Source organism: Saimiri boliviensis, chromosome 3 (assembly GCF_048565385.1).
Source record: "Saimiri boliviensis isolate mSaiBol1 chromosome 3, mSaiBol1.pri, whole genome shotgun sequence".
NCBI lineage: Eukaryota > Metazoa > Chordata > Mammalia > Primates > Cebidae > Saimiri > Saimiri boliviensis.
Window position 1 is genome coordinate 72,575,161 of NC_133451.1, and position 18,217 is coordinate 72,593,377.

General features: G+C 37.8%; 1 protein-coding gene and 1 pseudogene across 1 annotated transcript; both read right to left on the reverse strand.

Annotated features, from left to right (window-relative positions):
• Positions 1–1,918: 1,918 nt before the first annotated feature.
• Positions 1,919–2,729, reverse strand: LOC101036605 (protein DPCD). The gene has a single exon (XM_010334911.3). The coding sequence runs from the start codon at positions 2,727–2,729 to the stop codon at positions 2,118–2,120; it is 612 nt and encodes a 203-aa protein (XP_010333213.2). The 3' UTR covers positions 1,919–2,117.
• A 10,534-nt stretch (positions 2,730–13,263) lies between these two features.
• LOC101036928 (RING-type E3 ubiquitin-protein ligase PPIL2 pseudogene) lies at positions 13,264–15,570 on the reverse strand (annotated as a pseudogene).
• Positions 15,571–18,217: the final 2,647 nt, after the last annotated feature.

Sequence of the window (18,217 nt, forward strand, 5' to 3'; positions counted from 1 at the left end):
GGCGACAGTATCTAAACAGTTTGTTACTAGTTCATCATGCACAAGGGAGCTTGCCCCAGAATGTAAAACAACACATTGCATCCTTTATTGAGAGTGTCTTATAATGAAAAGAAAAAATGTAGCTGAACCAAACAGTGTGCTTTTGATGTAGTTGATTTACATTCCCAGACTGGCACTTTGAGTAAGACTGCTGTAGACCACTTTCAAACAAGACTTCATAATTTCAAATGTTCTTCCCTGTCAGATTGTCTTTGCTAAAAGCACTTATCTATTGCTTTTATTAAGGCAACTGAGTCTCTGTATTTCTCTAAACCTTTATAAGAACATGAAGAAAGCCTCATAAATACTTCTCAGTGTCTTCCTTTTCTTAACATTAAATAGTTGTTAATAGTCTGAATATTTCTCAATTAATAAGCACATTATCAATCATTGAGGTTTTAGAATGAAGAACTCTGAACTAGAAATCCTAAGACAACTTGGTTTCTTCTTATAGTATTCATATATTGCTCACTCAATCTTTTTGTGACTTTATTCCTTACAATAAAACAAATAAAACCACTTTTCATTAAAAAAAATAGATCACGGTAATTTTCTTTTTAAAATTTTCGTATCAACTACCATTTTAAAATTTAATAAATACATCCATATTACCATTTCATAGACATTCTACCATATCATTATTAAACAGGGATATTTCAAGAGCAATATTATGGACCAATGCCTTGGGTTTTCCCAAATTAAATGACTAAAGCCCCTGACACTGAATTTCAATCATATAATTTTATGTACGTGCATCTGTTAGTTGAAAAATTGAATATACACTGTCAAAAAATTTTTAACTGAAAGCTGTTTTGCAACATATTTTAAATGAAAAAATGGGACACAGTGTTATTCTCTTAGCTTGTTTCATTCTTGTTTGTTTTTTTTTTTTTAGCTTCAGCAAAGAATTCCTGTCACAACATTAAAGAAATATGGACAGTCTTCAGGGATGCAATTGATAATGAACAAATATGAAAATAAAACCATGGTTAATCCTAAAAGATACAGTAAGAAAAGCAAATTCGAATTTGGAAATGAGGAAAATATCTAAACAGTCACTTATGTAAGAATAATGTAATTGAAACAGTGCTGTCAGCCCAGCAGTGACATACAAATGACACCTTTGTGCAGGTTCATTGTACAGAATTAGTCTTGAATGGCTAGACCTAATTTGAACATGACACCTCTTTTCAACTCTTAAATTTCTCAGATTAATTTTTGCTAATCATTATTCAGTTTTTCTTTGACCTAGCCTCTTAGGTGCTACACATGACTCTTTCTATTAGTGACCTTACTCCTGGAAACATAGTCATAGAAGAACAGGATAAATAGCCGTCCAGATATGAACTGACTCCCAGGGTGGTACACCTGCATGCTTTGTGTTGGGCTAATGGGCAAAACCTGAACAGATGTGTTGGAAATTCCCACTGCTGTTTTATCAGTTAGCATTGATAGACAGATATACTATAATGGCTGCTATATGGAGTTTGCAAAGAGAAACACACCTCTTGAGGATAATAACATTGATATCCTTTGGAGTTACATAAAAAAATCTGGAACAAAAAAATATTCCTTGAAAGTGGTTTCCTACGAGGATGCTTTTCTGTGCTATCATAGACTTGGCAAACTGTCTTTTGATGTTGGGATTATAGTCTGGCTATACAGAGGTAGAAACAATCATTAAAGGAATAAATGTGAAATTTTAAGTCAGGAAGACTAACTCTGGAGTGGCCATTTGGGGACCCCAGATAAGTCCTCTGAGACATTAGTGTTTAACTGTCTGCAAAACAGGGCTCTTAATTTCTACTTTAGGAGATATATATATATATATATATATATATATATATATATACACATTTTTTTTTTTTTTTTTTTTTTTTTTTTTCTGTGTAGTAAGTAGCTCACAATGACTTTACTCACAAAATAAGACCATGACTCACTGGCTGGGAATGCCCCACGGCCCAGTTCTTACAGACCCTTGATAGCTCCTAGAAGAGGAGGCTGCCGTGGCCAAGAAGGGCCAGGCCTTGAAGTCTCACAGCACCCGCCATGCTAGAGGTGTAAGGCTCAGGGGCTAACTACTGGGTCTTGCAGTCCCCATCGTTGCCATGGGCTGTCTTTACCTTCTTTAGTTCCTTCTGCAGCTCAGACTCAGCCACCACAACCTCCTTTGGCTTCTGGTAAGAGATGATCAGGGTGCAGTTGGCGTGGGCAAAGCTCAGTGAGGTGTCATCCAGAGGTAGCTGGTGTCTATCTAGGTCAGGAATGGAGAACTTCTTGTAGTACTTCTTGTTGCTTGTTCTGACAATGATGCAGCACTCCTTCTGGTCCACGCAGACACTATAGACACCCTTAGGGTAGGGGAGGTTTCGAATCCGCCACTGGAAACTCATCTTGGTGTCCTTGCGCATGAAGATAGGATTGGCATTGCTTTCCTTGATGAGTTCAGGCCCCAGGTTCCCTGGTCCTAGGGACGCTGGCTCTCCTACTTCAAGCTGCCACTGGCCCATGGCTCCCAGGGCACTTTTCACACGCCACTTTCTCACAAGTAGTTCACTTGTCCTCTCGTCATATTCTTCAGCCATTTCCTTGCCGTCTGGGAACAAATAGTGCACCTTCCTTCTCCCGTCTTGCAGCAGCGCAGTCTTCTCGGCCGTCCGCAGACTCTCCAACCATCCCGTCACCGCCATCTTTCTTCTAGGAGATATATTTGAATAGTAGAAGAAAAAATACTTAGAGACAGGTTAGATGTTAATAGATATTAGAGGACCAATTAATGCTTAAAAATGCTTTTGTCTAGATGCAGATATATTCACTCTTGTTTTGCACATGTAATTCTGACTTTCCGTGACATGCTGAAACCACTGCTACATCCTCATATGAGGGTCTTATTCGTTCATTCATTCACTCATTCACCTTGTATATTCAGTGTATATCTGTATGTATACAGAACAGCATGCACATGCGCACCCACAAACGTTTGCCTCCAGACTCAAATGGATTTTGGACTCTCTGAAGCCCATGTAATTTTTTTCTCTGTGCTCATGAATCTCAGAATAAGAAACTTTGATTTAGATTCTCTATCTCATAACATTTGTTTGGATGATTAAATTGTTACTAACAACGCTGTCTGCCAAAAGGTCCTGCATTCCTTTGTCTTTTTTGAGTGAGTCTTTGTTGACCAAAGAATGGGGGGAAATTTTTCTAAAATTTTATTGTCCTTTGTAAAAGCTAATTGGCTATATTCCAAAAGAGCAAAGCCAGGTTGTCTTTGGAAATTGAAACTAAAACCCTGCTCTTGTGATCAGAGACACAAGTGCTCCGATTTATTAATATTATTTTGATATCAAATACTTGAAAAATAGTCTGTATGAACAATTGGGGAGTCTAGCAAAATAGTTTTGACATTTCGCTAACATTAGTGCTTCAACACTGAGCCATCTGCTAGAGAGTTCCGAGTCTGAATGAAAGGTGCAAACCTGGATTAACATCGATATGGTTTTCTTTCAAGTTTGGCTTATTCTCATCTCACTGGATGTTTTCCAGGTCCCTTTTGAAGCCAAGATTGCCATTGTAGAGTGCAATGCCATATGTTAAGATTCATATGACATATTACCTAAAAGTCATGAATTATTATACCGTGTCTCTTTACAAAGCTGTGATTAGAAATGTTTATGTAACTGCACCTCCAAAGAAAAATGGTACCCAGTGTTGGGCAACAGTTTGCCTGGTAGCATCAGTGAGATTCCCTGACATAGAGAGTATTTCAAAAGCAGTCTAATCCTGGAATAATGAAAATCAATGCCTTTTGCCTAAATGTACTGATCTTAGAGAGGAGAAAACAGATTAAAAGAATCATTAGGAATAAATGTTTTGCACATCCTCTGCAAAACAAAAATCATCAAGAAAAATGAAATGACTCAAAAGCTAATCAAAATGCCTCATGTCTAAGAAAAAATAAAAAATTGCAAAATAACATATTACTAAAGAAAATATAAATGTCAATGCTTTGTTCTGCTGAATATTTAAAAATACAACATATATGCATACACAAATAAATACACATTGCATACATATATGTATATGTACATGTGTTTATACACATACACACACTTATACAAACACACAAACATACACATGGTGTTTGCTATAATCAGATGTACTGCAGGTTATAAATAGAGCTTGATATTTCTAATTCATTCAATAAATGAATAAATGGAGCTCATCGTGGTGTTTAAAAATACTGTACAATACTTTGGCTTTTAAAAAGATTTGGAATGGTTAGCTCTGTATTTCTTTATGCATAAGGATTAGGGCAGGAGGTATTTTTTACATTCCGTGTTCTATAGTCTATATTCTTACTAATGTTCATAGACACTTACTGACAGATACACATTTGTACTCCTTTCAAAGTATCTGGGATAAGATCATTTTTTGATTAATGCCTAATGTTAAAAAAAATACTGGTCATTATGAGAAACAAAGATATGTCAAGATCAAAATAGCTTGTTTAATCTTTGGAATATGTAACATTTGTACATATTACTATATATGAATTAAAGATGAAAGATTAATCAAAATTGGTAATACTATAAATCACCTGGAGGAGGCGCATACGTTTTGACAATAGTGATAAATAACTGATTTTGTCAGCAGTATTTTCCATGTATATTTTTAATGACCTAATAAATATGACATTCAAAGGTAAGGAATATTTCCACCTATAACCAGTTCAAATTATAAAGATTTCTAAATCCTAAGGAAATAGTAAGGAAGTTGGATGTTTTTATACATACATACACATAAATATGTACACTTCATGTAGTTACAAAATGAATAACTAAACTCAAACTTGCTGGACGGTATTTTCTTAGCTTCGACAGAACTTAGTGGGCATATAGTCAAGGCTCCGTGTCACTGTGGGATCAGCCACACGTGATTATGTATGGGATCAGCATGATCGGCTGTCACTGGTTTCACTGACATCTGTCCCCACAGTGAGACAAGCTGCAACATGAATTATTGAAGACATACACATGCAGATCTGTGTCATGATTATGCCAAATAATACATTTTGCCACACTCTTGAGAGCTGAAAGAAGTCATGGACCATGTTGTCTTTAACCCTTTTTGGCAATGTGCTGCTATGTTATAGATTTAAAAAAGAAACAACGCTATGACACTTTGTGATAGGCTTTTGTTTCTAACATAACTGATAAACAAATTCTCTCTTCCTCCCCTGAAGAGTCTTATCATCTTTTTTTTTTTTACAGAAATTCACCAAATGATTTGAATACACTTATTTTTATAATTGTTTTCTATATTTAAATGATAAATAGAATTAGTCTCCTCATTTATAGACTATTTCAATTTGGCAGATTAATTGATGCTACATCACTAAGGAAGCATCTTTAATTGGAGGAGCTTGAAGTAGTTTACAAAACTAACAAATTTTTACATTGGTAATATCTTTAAAGTTGTTGCAAAGTTTAAGCAACTTGATTTATATTCTTGTTAATCAGAAAATATACTCCAGGGTAACAACTTGAGGGTCTGTCTTTTGAAAATTTGATTCTGCTCTGAAGCAGTGCTATTATAATACAGTCTGCTTCCTAAACCCCACAAAAGTTTATCCAACACTCAATTCTACCTATTATGTATATTTTTATATTTATATGTTTATGTATGAGGGGTTGGCCAATATGTGTATTTATAATTCTGAGACAAAAGATGTTCCTATAGTAGTAACTATGTTACTATATAGTTGAATGACTCAAATATAGTCTATTTGGCCTTGAATAAGTTACTTAACCTTTCTGTGCCTCAGAGACACAGAATGTGGCTCAACTATAAAATGGCATAATAGGTACATACTTGCCTGTTATGCAGGGTTGTTGTATAGATAGGATAAATGTATAAAATGTAAAATGTATAACAAATACAGAACACTAGTATTAAATGTCCATAATCGGTCTTTCATAAACTAATAATATAGCTGTTATAATGGCTTATTTCGCCAAAGATATTTGCATTTTACAAAGATATTTACATTTACCCTTGGAAAAAATGGCTAATAAATTTTCCAGTAATTATTGCTACCTTCTCTTATTTTCTACCCTGTTCCTACTGCTATTTCCAAGGTCAAACACTAAAGTGCTCAAATGATAGCTGTGATTCCCTAGAAATTAAATTTTAGTAAGGCACCTAGAAGAATGAAGGTAAATATTGCTGGGAGACCATTTTTCTTGGTTCCCTTATGTTTCTACACATCTTATGAGCAGGGGGGCTGACTTTCCTTTTTTTGTACTAGCTTTTTAAAAATAAGTTTCTATAGTGAACATCTTCCCCCAGAGCAAAGCTTATGCTCCAGTATAAAAAAAAAATTTGAGTTCTCTAAGCCCAGGGCTCGTCTGTGTAATGCAACCCACTACATGAGCAGCTATCATCTACCCCTTTGTGCATGGCCCTGTGGAAACAGGTTTACCACAAATACAGACTCTCTGACTCCTGCTATTATGTGAGTATTAAATGGTCCCTGGTCTTTGAACCAAGAGTCTTAAGTCTTTGGCCAATATCCATGAAACCACAGTAGTCTAACTTGTTAGACTGAAAGTGCAGTAAAATTTCAGATCTTTCACAGTTCTTGGCAGGTGTTTCTCCTCCAAAACTCCCCACTGTATCCTTGATCCAGAATAGTTACATCTTACATGAAGAGAGATTTTTGTGGAATAGGGTACCTTTAAAATAGAGGAATTAAAAGGCAAGAAAATGAGGTGAGAGGAGTCTAAGTTCACTGTCCATGCCTCCTGATGCCAGGCTATCAATAAAGGAAGGTTTAAATGTAGTGCAGATCTGATGGTATTAGTAATAGCAGTTTCTCATAGACAGATATAAGAAATAAGTACTTGGTTCTGCACCTTTATCCTGGCCTCACATACCTCACAGCAATGCCTCCTGACCACAGGGAGCTAGTTCCTCTCATTATATTAGAATAATAGTCTTCTGTAATAATATAGTAATTGTTAAATTAAAAATATGATGATGATTACATTAACAATGTAATAATGCCGACTATAGCAAGCAGATTTGACAGTTGTTATATATATGGAGTAATTTTCCTTTTGTTCTCCATTATTCCCTAGGCTACTGTGAGATTAAAATAATTGGAGAAGAAAGTTTCCTTTCAAGCTCAGAGAGCCGAAAGCACACAGTTAACTAAATGAAAAAAAGCATGGTGTCCTGTCTTGGTACTTGACTAGATTGTGTAAACTGCTGCAATTGCATGAGTATGAAGTTGTTGTGTGCCAGGATAAGAGAAGATAAGGATCAGCCTTACCCCATATGTCTTACAATCCAAGATACACATATATTACTATAAAATTACAATAAAATTTGGTTTTAGAGCCTAACATATATTACACACTTTAAATATTATTTGCACACAGCTGAATACTGAGGCAACCTGAGGTAACTTTGGATTTTTAGGGCAGGGTAGGAAAAGTTGAGAGAGAAAAATCTTTATAAAGGATTAATAGTCTAATTTCAAAGGTATTTTTAGAGAGAAAATAATTTTTCAAAAAATCTAGGATTTCTCTGTTCTAAGTCAAATACAAAAATAATACATGGATAATATCTGCATTGTGTGCAGTTGGTATACTTGTCCCTCACCAATGTTAACTTATTTATGACTATGCAAATTTTATGCAAAACTAGGAGACTCCCCTGGGGGTATAGCATTCTACTGTCAGCAAGATATTCTAAAAACAGATGTTTTAATATAGTCTTTAGGATTTGATGAGGGAAATTATGAAGTGCTCTGTGAAGTCAGTTTTTTGTAATTTAAAAATTTTCAAAACCATATTGATACAGTCCTTCTTAGAATAGGTATATGAGCTTTCTCTTGCTAGTAGTCAGACCAATAAACATGATTTAGCATGGCAAAAATAATAATAAAGATATGCCATCTTAAGGACTTTTCAGAATTCAGGCATTTCCTTTTGCAGCTACTGTGTGATTATAATCCAGCCTTTTGGGCATTCTGCATTAAAAGCTTGCACTAATTTAAGCTTTGTAAGAATACATTATTTATTCAAATATACTCCAAATAATAGTATAGCTTATACAAGAAAATTTAAGTTATAGATTCTTTACAATTTTGTGAGATTGAGAGTCATACAATTACTATAAATCTTAACTGTGGTATAAAATCACTTTCTTAGCATTGAAGAGAATAGTCCACTGATTTTATATATCTTTTCTTAGACTTCACTTAGTTTTAAAAATAAACAAAAAGCGTTTATCATTTAATTGTACAGAAATGTGTGAATTGATGGATTGACATATGGCATGTCAGGTGTGAGAGACAGGGGCCACTTCCCCTCCTATTCCCATTTCCCATCAATTCATACTCTCCTCCAGCTAATTTTTAAAAGCTACAGAAATATTCACAAAGAAAAATAAGGTCAATTGCACCAAAATTGCTAACTTTATGAGCTTCTCCTATGTTAAATATTGTATAAAGCTTTATTCCTGCATTTGTAGCCATAAGCTCCTGTTAAACAATGACGGCCCTTCTAAACAGCTAAGCCCCAGGAGGCTTATGTGTAGGACACTTTTTTCCAATGATATGTCCCTGCTGAAAAAAAGAAAAAAAAAAAACCACTGGCGTTTGACTCTCAATACCAATTTGCCTGTGGTCTTGCATATATTTGTATACGACATTCTTGAATCCCTAGTTCCAAATATGCAAAATAAAATAAAATTAATTAAAAAGGATAATTGACTACCGTTGACTTCCAATTCAATGGAAAGGGCATGGCACACACAAAATACATAACAGATTTAAAAAGTAATTATTCTAATTGCATCCCAGATGAAGAGTCAGTAACCCTGAAGCTGAAGATGGCTATGCCTCAACTTTTTTTGGCAGAGGGTTTACTAGGGACTTCTTTGGCATATTCTGCCTTTGTAGCTATCCTAGTCCCATCTAGTAGAGGTCACATCAACAGCAGCATATACATTCTTATATGCATTCTTATATCTGTGCATACACTATACATACATGATCTCGTTTGATTATTATATCAGTCCTCTGAGAAAAGCTAGATGAAACTATTTTCCTCAATTCAGAAATGTAGAACTCAAGGGCAAGAAAAGCTAAGTTGTTAAAATGTTATTTATAGCAAGCAGCAGAGTTGGAAAAAAAAAAACCCTACCAAATGGTATAGTTTACTCTAAATATAATATTGTTTACTCCAAGGCACTTCCCATATATCCTCCATCCTAGTTTTATAAATAGGATTATAGCTGATTGGTTTTGTGTATTTTTCACTCTTATCATCAAGCTCTTCTGGGGCTTCCTTATGTAGCTTGTTTTGTTTGTCACTTTAAAGTCTTAATGTTTTAATGTTTTCTCCATTTCACCCCTTTCACTTTAAGAAGAAGCTCTTATAAACTCATTTGGATTGCAGTGTTTATAATTTAATGTATATCATACATCACTTAATGATAGGGACACATTCTGTGAAATGCATTGTTGGGAAATTTTGTTGTAGTGCAAACACAACACAGTGCACTTACACAAACCTAAATGGATGGTCTAGCCTACTACACACCTAGACTATATGGTATAGCCTTTTGTTCTTAGACTGCAAACCTCTATGGCACGTTACTACTGAGTATTGTAGGCAATTGTAACACAACGGTAAATATTTGTGTATTGAAACATATCTAAACACAGAAAAGGTACTGTAAACATGCAGTATTATAATCTTATAAGATCACCATTCTATATGCAGTCTATTGTTAACTGAAAAGTCATGATGTGACACGTGACTATGTTGGAAAATAATCTTAATTCAACAAGCCTAAAGAACAATTTCTTTATGAATTTATTGAGAATGTCTATGATAAACATGAAGTCTGGGTGCAACAGCATAGAACAAAATAGTTAAAAATATTTCTCCTTAAATCCTAAGGTTGGGAGAAGTGGAGGATGCAGTAAATAAATTATAAAATATGTTAAATGATTATACGTACTATAGAAAAAAATAAAAGAAGAAAGAGAAATGGGGGTACTAGATTTTGGTTGGGAGGGATGCTTCAATTTTAAATAAGGTGTTCAAGAGAAGGCTTAGTGAGAAAGTAACACTTGAGCAATGACTTGAGAAGATAAGAAAGAAGTATGATAAATAAACAAATAAATAGAAAGTGGGCCCTATAGCCATCCAGGAAAAGAATCTTCTAGGCAGATGGAAAATCAAGCATGAAATCTCTAAGGCAGGAGTATAGCATGTTCAAAGGACAGCAAGGAGGCTATTGTGGCCTTTGACAGGACTTGAGCTTTTAATCTGAATGAGATAAAAAGGCCTTGAAGAGTTTAAGGAAAGAAATGTCATGATTTGTCTCATCATTTGTGGTAGAATAAAAGCACAACCACAATATTTTGTAGCTCTTCCTAGCAAGAGACGGAATCATATCATTCAGAATCCAGCCTGGAGATAGAAACCACCTACTTACTTAAGAAAACGGAATATAAATAAATGTTTATAACCAAGTATAAAAGTATTAAGTAGGTCACTCAATGGGTTAAAAAAGGGAACACTAAACTATCAGTGAGGTAGGAAGTGGCTACGTCCCTTAGGAATGGGCAAAAGAGATTAGAATATTTCAATTTAGCAAGTCAGAGGAGGTGTACTATGAAGCAAAACAAAGCAGACCTCTGAGGAGGGAATGATGGCCAGCTTTGGTCAGTGTCTCTGAGAGATCCTGACCAGATTGGTACTATGTGTTGAGAAAATGGTCAGCTAGATTAGGTTCCTGCCATATTACCAGCTAACCCACAAATTCATGAGAAATAATAAATGATTGTTTTTTAAATTCTCTATGTTATGAGGTGGTATGTCTCACAATGGTAGTCAATCAATACCACTTTAACAGGATCACTTTAGCTATTTGGTTCAAGGAAGTCTTAGAGGCAAGGGTGAGGAAAAATAATGGGAACTAGAGAAGGGGGAAAACATTATTCTATCCCCCATGCTCAAATTATAAATTGAATTTTGAAAAACATACAATATTTAAGGCAACAAAATGAATCTGTGATGGTAGATATTAAGGTGACAAGAAATGAATAAGGAACGGTGGTGGTTTTTAAGGCAAGGATCCTTACTAAATATTTCTAAAATCATATGCATAAACTATGTATAAAAGACTAAATATAGTTTCTGAGTTAATATAATAATAACTAGCATTTAAATATGCTAACTCATCTTTTCCTCACAATAAATTTATAAAAATTGTACTGTTATCTCCCATTTATAGGTGAAAAAATAGAAATATAGGAGATTAAGCTCCTTACCCCAGGTTGCAAAGCTAGTGAGAACTGGAGCTACAATTCACACCCACATGGATTGAAAGTTCTAGAATCTGTTCTTTGAACCACTAGCTACACTTCAAAGCCAAAGAATTTGGAAGAATGTTTCAGTTAAGTAGTTGACATTTACTGAATTTAAATTTTATTGGATTCTTAATATATAAAATAGATTTTATTTGAATTCATAATGTATAGTTACAGGTTCTTTGTTTTTGTCCTTAAAATTATTCCATTTTTTACATAAATCTAGGTTCAGTCTAGTTATGATGGTAAGTAGAAAAGAGAGGAATTTTCCTAGAGCAGAGGATATGAGAATTAGGTATTTAAGAAACAAGAATAAAACATCTTCCAAATTTCTGTGCACATCCAAATCCTATCTAGTTTTCTAATTCCAATATGCAAGCTATGTTTTTTATAAAACCATCTCTGACTTTTTCCAGCCTGAAGTAGTTGCTTTTCCACCAAATTTTTTGAATAACAAATACATCAGGACATATTTTCTATCTTGTCTGACATTTATTTATAGACATGCTGTGTCTTCTTTAAGATGAAATCCAGGCCTGATTTGTTTTTGTATTTCTTTTACTACCAATGTGATAAGCAAATAGGTGAGTGGAAGAATGAATGGATAATTAAAAGGATAGATGCATGGATGAATGAATGACTCTCATACCTTTGAAGTAACTCACACTCTTAGCCCACATTTTCAATATTCCCAAGGGAATATTTTCTGTAAAAAAATTGATTTACTCCAGGCAGGCACGGTGGCTCATGCCTGTAATCCCAGCACTTTGGGAGGCTGAGGCAAGTGGATCACTTGAAGTCAGGATTTCGAGACAAGCCTGGCCAATATGGTGAAATCCCCTCTCTATTAAAAATACAAAAATTAGCCAGATGTGGTGGTGGGTGCCTTTAATCCCAGCTACTAGGGAGGCTGAGGAAGGAGAATCACTGGAACCCGGGAGGCGGAGGTTGCAGTGAGCCAAGATTGTGTCATTGCATTCCAGCCTTGGCAACAGAGTGAGACCCTATCTCAAAAAAAAAAAAAAAAAGTTTTACTGGTATGTTAAGACAAATTAATGAGAAGTTATTGAATTTTTTAATAGAATTATCCAGGTAAGACGGATATGCTGTGTTGTTTTGCCTGATTGCCTGTCTTTAAACAAAACTACCCAATAATCCTTCTTTAATAATCATTTTGAAATCATCATTACTCATCCCACTAATATGTTTCTTTTATTAATTTATTTTTGTGCATCTATTTGAATATCCATATATAAGGAACTATTTCATTGAAGTGCTAGGCCTTTCTTATTTCCAATCAAAGTATTTCTGATCATAATATAAGCTTATTTTTTCTTAATTTCTGAATGTGGAGACTACCTCTGATACTTAAAAAAGATATTAAGCAATAAGTTCACATATCTACTTGGTCAAAAAAAAAAATTTTGGTAGCTTCTTCTCTCCTTAAATTTCTGCACATATCCTTAAAGTTAAAAGAGGTCTTCATGCTTTTATGGCAAGGTATTGTGTTTGCAGAACATGACAAAATATCTTTCCAACAAGAATAACACTATACAGTATATGATGTCAGTAGTTTCCAGAGTGATTTAGTTTTTGACATTCTTTATTATTTACATAAAATTTAATTATTTGAAGTTGGTTTTATACCTTTCCATTATGTTTATTTGATAAAATTAGGCTTCTTGGGACATTACTAATAGTAAAAATTGGAAGAAAAACAGAGATCGTTATATATTAATGGAAAAGAAGTAGATTTAACCAGCTAATTTATGTAACACATTTTTATTGCTCCTTTATAAACAAAGTTCCTGTCTAACCTAAACTTAGATTCATGTGTGGAGAGACAGACAATTGAGACATGAGCCCCCAACAACCCGTCCAACGACGGTGTGCTTCTTGTCCAGGTAGGCACAGGAGCGAAATGTGATGAAGAATTGAGACTTGCTGCTGGGCCCCGAGTTGGCCATGCTGAGGATGCAGCGGCCGGCGTGCGAGAGGTTGGGCCGGAAGCCGTCTTTGAAAGGCTTCCCCTAGCATGACTCCCCACCTCTGCCGGTGCCTGTGGGGTCGCCTCCTTGGATCCACAAAGTTCCAGATGGCTCTGTGGAAGATGGTGCCATCGTAATAATGCTTCTTGCAAAGCCTGTTGAAGTTTTCTCAGGTTTTCTGTGTCAGGTCCCAGTGCGGCTCCAGGTCGAGGTTGCCCCTGTTGGCATGCAGCTGCATGTAACCCTGTTTCCTCGAAAACTGGTAGCGGAGCGTGTCCTGGCCGCTGGCAGCTGCTTAGCGTATGGTCTCCTGAACGATCGTGGTCAGGTGACCTACCCTGTGGAAGAGTGAGCAGCGTTCAGCGCGTCCACGTGACCTTCCCTGCGGAAGAGCGGGCAGCGTTCAGCACGTCCATGTGACCTACCCTGCGGAAAAGCGGGCAGCGTTCAGCGCGTCCACGTGACCTTCCCTGCGGAAGAGCGGGCAGCGTTCAGCACGTCCATGTGACCTACCCTGCGGAAAAGCGGGCAGCGTTCAGCGCGTCCACGTGACCTTCCCTGCGGAAGAGCGAGCAGCGTTCAGCGTGTCCATGTTCTTCTCCTCCCGGACCTTCATGGCGGCTGCCTGAATCTCGTCCCCTCCGAACTCCTTGCAGAGCTTCTGCAGGATCTCTTGGGTCTCGGCATTTGTGCTTTTCAGATAGTAAGATGGGTCCTGTTTGGCCTTCTCTTCGTCTGGGTCTATTATTTTCATGTATTCTTCACATGATGGCAGTTAGAGACATTGACCTTTTCCACGTTGGCGGGGTCCTGAGGGTGATGATGTCCTCCCGGGAGAAGGGCTCCTCGGTCAGCAGGCCCTGGATGTTCTCGGCCTTGGTATGGAGCCGTTCCGCTGCCTCAGAGGCGTAGACGTTGCCGGTCGGCCTCACGGCCGCGGTGTGGGCGCTGCTGGTGAACACGGTGAACAGCAGGGGGCAGTGGCACTTCCCCTCGCTGCTCTTGGCAAAGTTGGGCTTATCGGGGACCTGCTGTCCAGCTTCTCTCCATTGCTGGCGTTGGTCCCGTACTTAAAGCCGTGGAACAATGCTCAGCCAGTCAAAGACGATACCTTCCGAGAGCTGACTGGGGCAACGAAAGGCTGCGCGCGGAGAGAGACTGCAGGGGTCGAAAGGTAAACAGAGAAAATGTGTTTGTGGAAAATCTGGCTTCTTGCCACCATAAAAGGCAGCGTATTCAGCACTGGTAACGTGCATCTTGTCCTTCTGGCGGTGTCGCATCCCTGTGGCCGCGCACGGTGGTGGCGGCTCATGAGCACGAGAAAGCAGTGGTTGGTAACTCAGACCGCCGAGCCGCGGCAGAGTTCCGGGACCACTTCCCAAAATTCTGTTATTGAAACTGATTTTCAAGATGACTGACTAGAGGCACCCAGCACTTGCTTCCTCTGCAAAGAAGAACCAAACAGTGAATGAATAATCACAGTTTAAATAGAACCTTTAAAAAAGAATATTGTCATTCAGCAGAGCGATTTCAAGAAACATCTGAGGCGGGGAAGGAGGCTGCAGCAAAGCAGCCAGCCTTCTGGGATAAGCTGGGAGCCCACAGAAGATCCTCGTTGTGAGGCAGGGTGAGGTAAGTGAGATATCCCCAGTGGTGCACATTGCCACTGAGGACTCCTGAAATTCTAGCCATGGGAGAGTCCCCCTCAGCCTTCACAAGCCCTGAGACTGCTATACGGAGCTGTTTGGAGTTCATGAGATGGCATTACTCCAGAGAGGGAGCTCATGTTAGGTCCCACATCCTCCAAGACCCAAGCAGCAGCAACATGGCACCAATTTGAGAGCCTAGCCTCCGTTAGACTGCGTACTGCGATGGGGCATATCCCCCACATTTTCACATCCCTGGAGCCCTAGTGACATCCCCCAGTATCGACCTGGAAGACTGCAGTGGCACAATGCAAGGTGGAACAGCAATGAGTACAGCCAGGTCCCCAGCATTGTAGCCCACACAGTCTTACACTCCAGGTAACAGGTGGTAACAGCACACTGGGGAGGCTGGCGCCTGGACTAAGGGAGCCAAAGCAATGCAACACAGCCTGAAAGCCACCTGCTGGGGACCACTGACACTGACAGCAACCCCACCACCCATAGTAGCAGAGCTGCAGCAAACATTCACATGCTCTGAGGGCAGATTCTGTCTACGTACCACTGCTACTCCCACCACTTGATCATGCTACTTAGAGGTTTGGGAATTGCCCTGAGTTGCCCTCCACAGCCTGTCCCTGTGCCTATGGCTCTTCTCCCAGTGTTCAAGCACGCTGCCTGGGGACCTGGAAGTCATCCAGTTGCATCTGTCACTCTGAGCATGTGGGTGCATCATCAGGAGGTCTGACAAAAGACACAACTTTACTGCTGGTGCCTGAGCATGCTGTCTGGTGGCCTGGGGATCACCCCATGCCCACCCGCACCCACCACAGTCTTTTCCTGTGCACATTTTCAGAGGGACTTGAGGGCAGACCCACACTGCCTGGCACTGACCCTCTTAGTGCCCAACCACACAGCCAGGGGCCTGAGGACTGCCCCACCCTGTTGGTCACTCTAGGTACATGTGCATACCATCAAGGGGCCTAACCCAGATCATCTGTCAGTGGTACCCAAGCATGCACTCTGGAGGCCTAGAGATTACCCCACTTTGTTCACAATAGTTGGCATCCATGCACCCCTACTGGGGAACTTGAGGACAGGTCCACACAGCCTGCTGCCACCATCACCATAACCAACCCACATATGTCACTTGGGCAATGACCTGTCCAGCTTATCACCACCATTGTTAACAGCAGTGCATCCTGCTTGGGACCTCAAAGGTTGTCCCAACATTGCTACTGCCTTTAGTGATGTGATGCACACTACCTAGGGGCCCAAGGACCTGCCGCCATATATATAATATTGTATATTTAGTGAAATAATAATAGCTGGGAACTTCTCAAGTATAGCAAGAGATTTAGACATCTAGATACAATAAGCTTACAGATCTCAAATGGATGCAACCTAAAACATTCTTCTCCGTGGAAAATTATAGATAAGGTGTCAAAAGTCAAAAATGAAGAGAGAATTTTAAATAGAGCAAGAGAAAATCAATTACATATTAGGGAACCCTTATCAGACTAATAGTAAATTTCTCAGCAGAATCCTTAAAGCCAGGAAATAAAGTTTTTCCATGTTGTTTAATTTTTGTGTACTTTAGACATGTAACAATTCTTGTTATTGATTTCTATTTTCATTCCATTGTAGTCTGAGAAGATATTTGACGTAAATTCAATTGTTTTAAATTTTTGAGACTTCTTTTGTATCCTAACATACGGTCTGTCCTGGAGATTGTTGCTTGTGCCATTGGAAAGAAGGTGTATTCTGTAGCTGTTGGATGAAATATTTTGTAAATACCTGTTAGGTCCACTGGTTCCAAAGTGTAGTTTAAATCCAATGTGTCTATGTTGATTTTCTGTCTAGGTAATCTGTCTAATGCTGAAGACTGAAGCCCCAATTATTATTGTATTTTAGTCTCTCTTTTCCTTTTGATCTAATAATATTTGCTTTGTGTATCTGGGTGGAAATTATATTTGCATGAAATGTCTTTTTTCATCCTTTTACTTTCAGTCTGTATGTATCTTTACAAATGATGAGTTTCTTGCAGGCAGCGTATAGTTAGCTCATGTTTATTTAATTCATTCAGCCAGCCTATTTCTCTTAAGCAGATAATTTAATCTGTTTATATTCAAGTTTATTATTGATACATGAGGATTTATTCCTGGTTTTAGATTTTTTTCTTGGTATATCCTTTGTATATCTTTTGTTTCTTTCTCTCTTACTGTTTATCATTGTGGTTTGGTGGTTTTCTGTAGTGGCAACATTTGACTCCTTTCTCTTCCTCAGTTTTGTTTGTTCTGCCAGGGAGTTGTATACTTTTGTGCATTTTCATGATGGTAGATACCAACCTGGTAGTGAATTCTAAGAATAAAGCTAGAAGCATCACACTATCTGACTTCAAAATATTTCACAAGATTCTAGTGACCAACACAGAATGGTAATGGTATAAAAACAGACACCATAAACTAATGAAACAGAATAGAAAACCCAGAACTAAATCCACTTATTTAGAATCATGATTTCTGACAAAGACATCAGGAACATACATTTAAGAAAACACACCATCTTCCATAAATCTTGCTGGGAAAACCAGATATTCATATACATAAGAATGAAACCAGACCCCTCTCACTCACCATGTACAAAATCAAGTCTAGATACACTAAAAACTTAAACATAAGACTCAAAACTATGAAGCTGGTTGAGGACAAAGAACAGGGTGAACACTTCAGGACACTGGTCAAGGAAAGGATTTTATGGCTAAGGCATCAAAAGCATAGGTAACACAAACAAAAATAGAAAACTGGAACTACACTAAACTAAAAATTGTCTGTATAGCAAAGGAAACAATAAGCAGAATGTATAGACAACCTGTTGAATAGAAAAAAAAATTGCCAATTATTCATCTTACAAGGAACGAATATCCAGACTATATGAATAACTCAACAGCAAAAAAATCAGACAAACCCATTTAAAAGTAGGCAAGGGATCTGAACAGACATTTCTTAGAAGAAGCTGTACTTGTAGTCAACAAATACACAAATAAATGCTCAACATCTCTAATCATCAGGGAAGTGCATGTTATAACCACAGTGAGATATATGTCATCTTACCTGAGTTATATAAAAGTTACTTTAAAAAAGACAAAAACA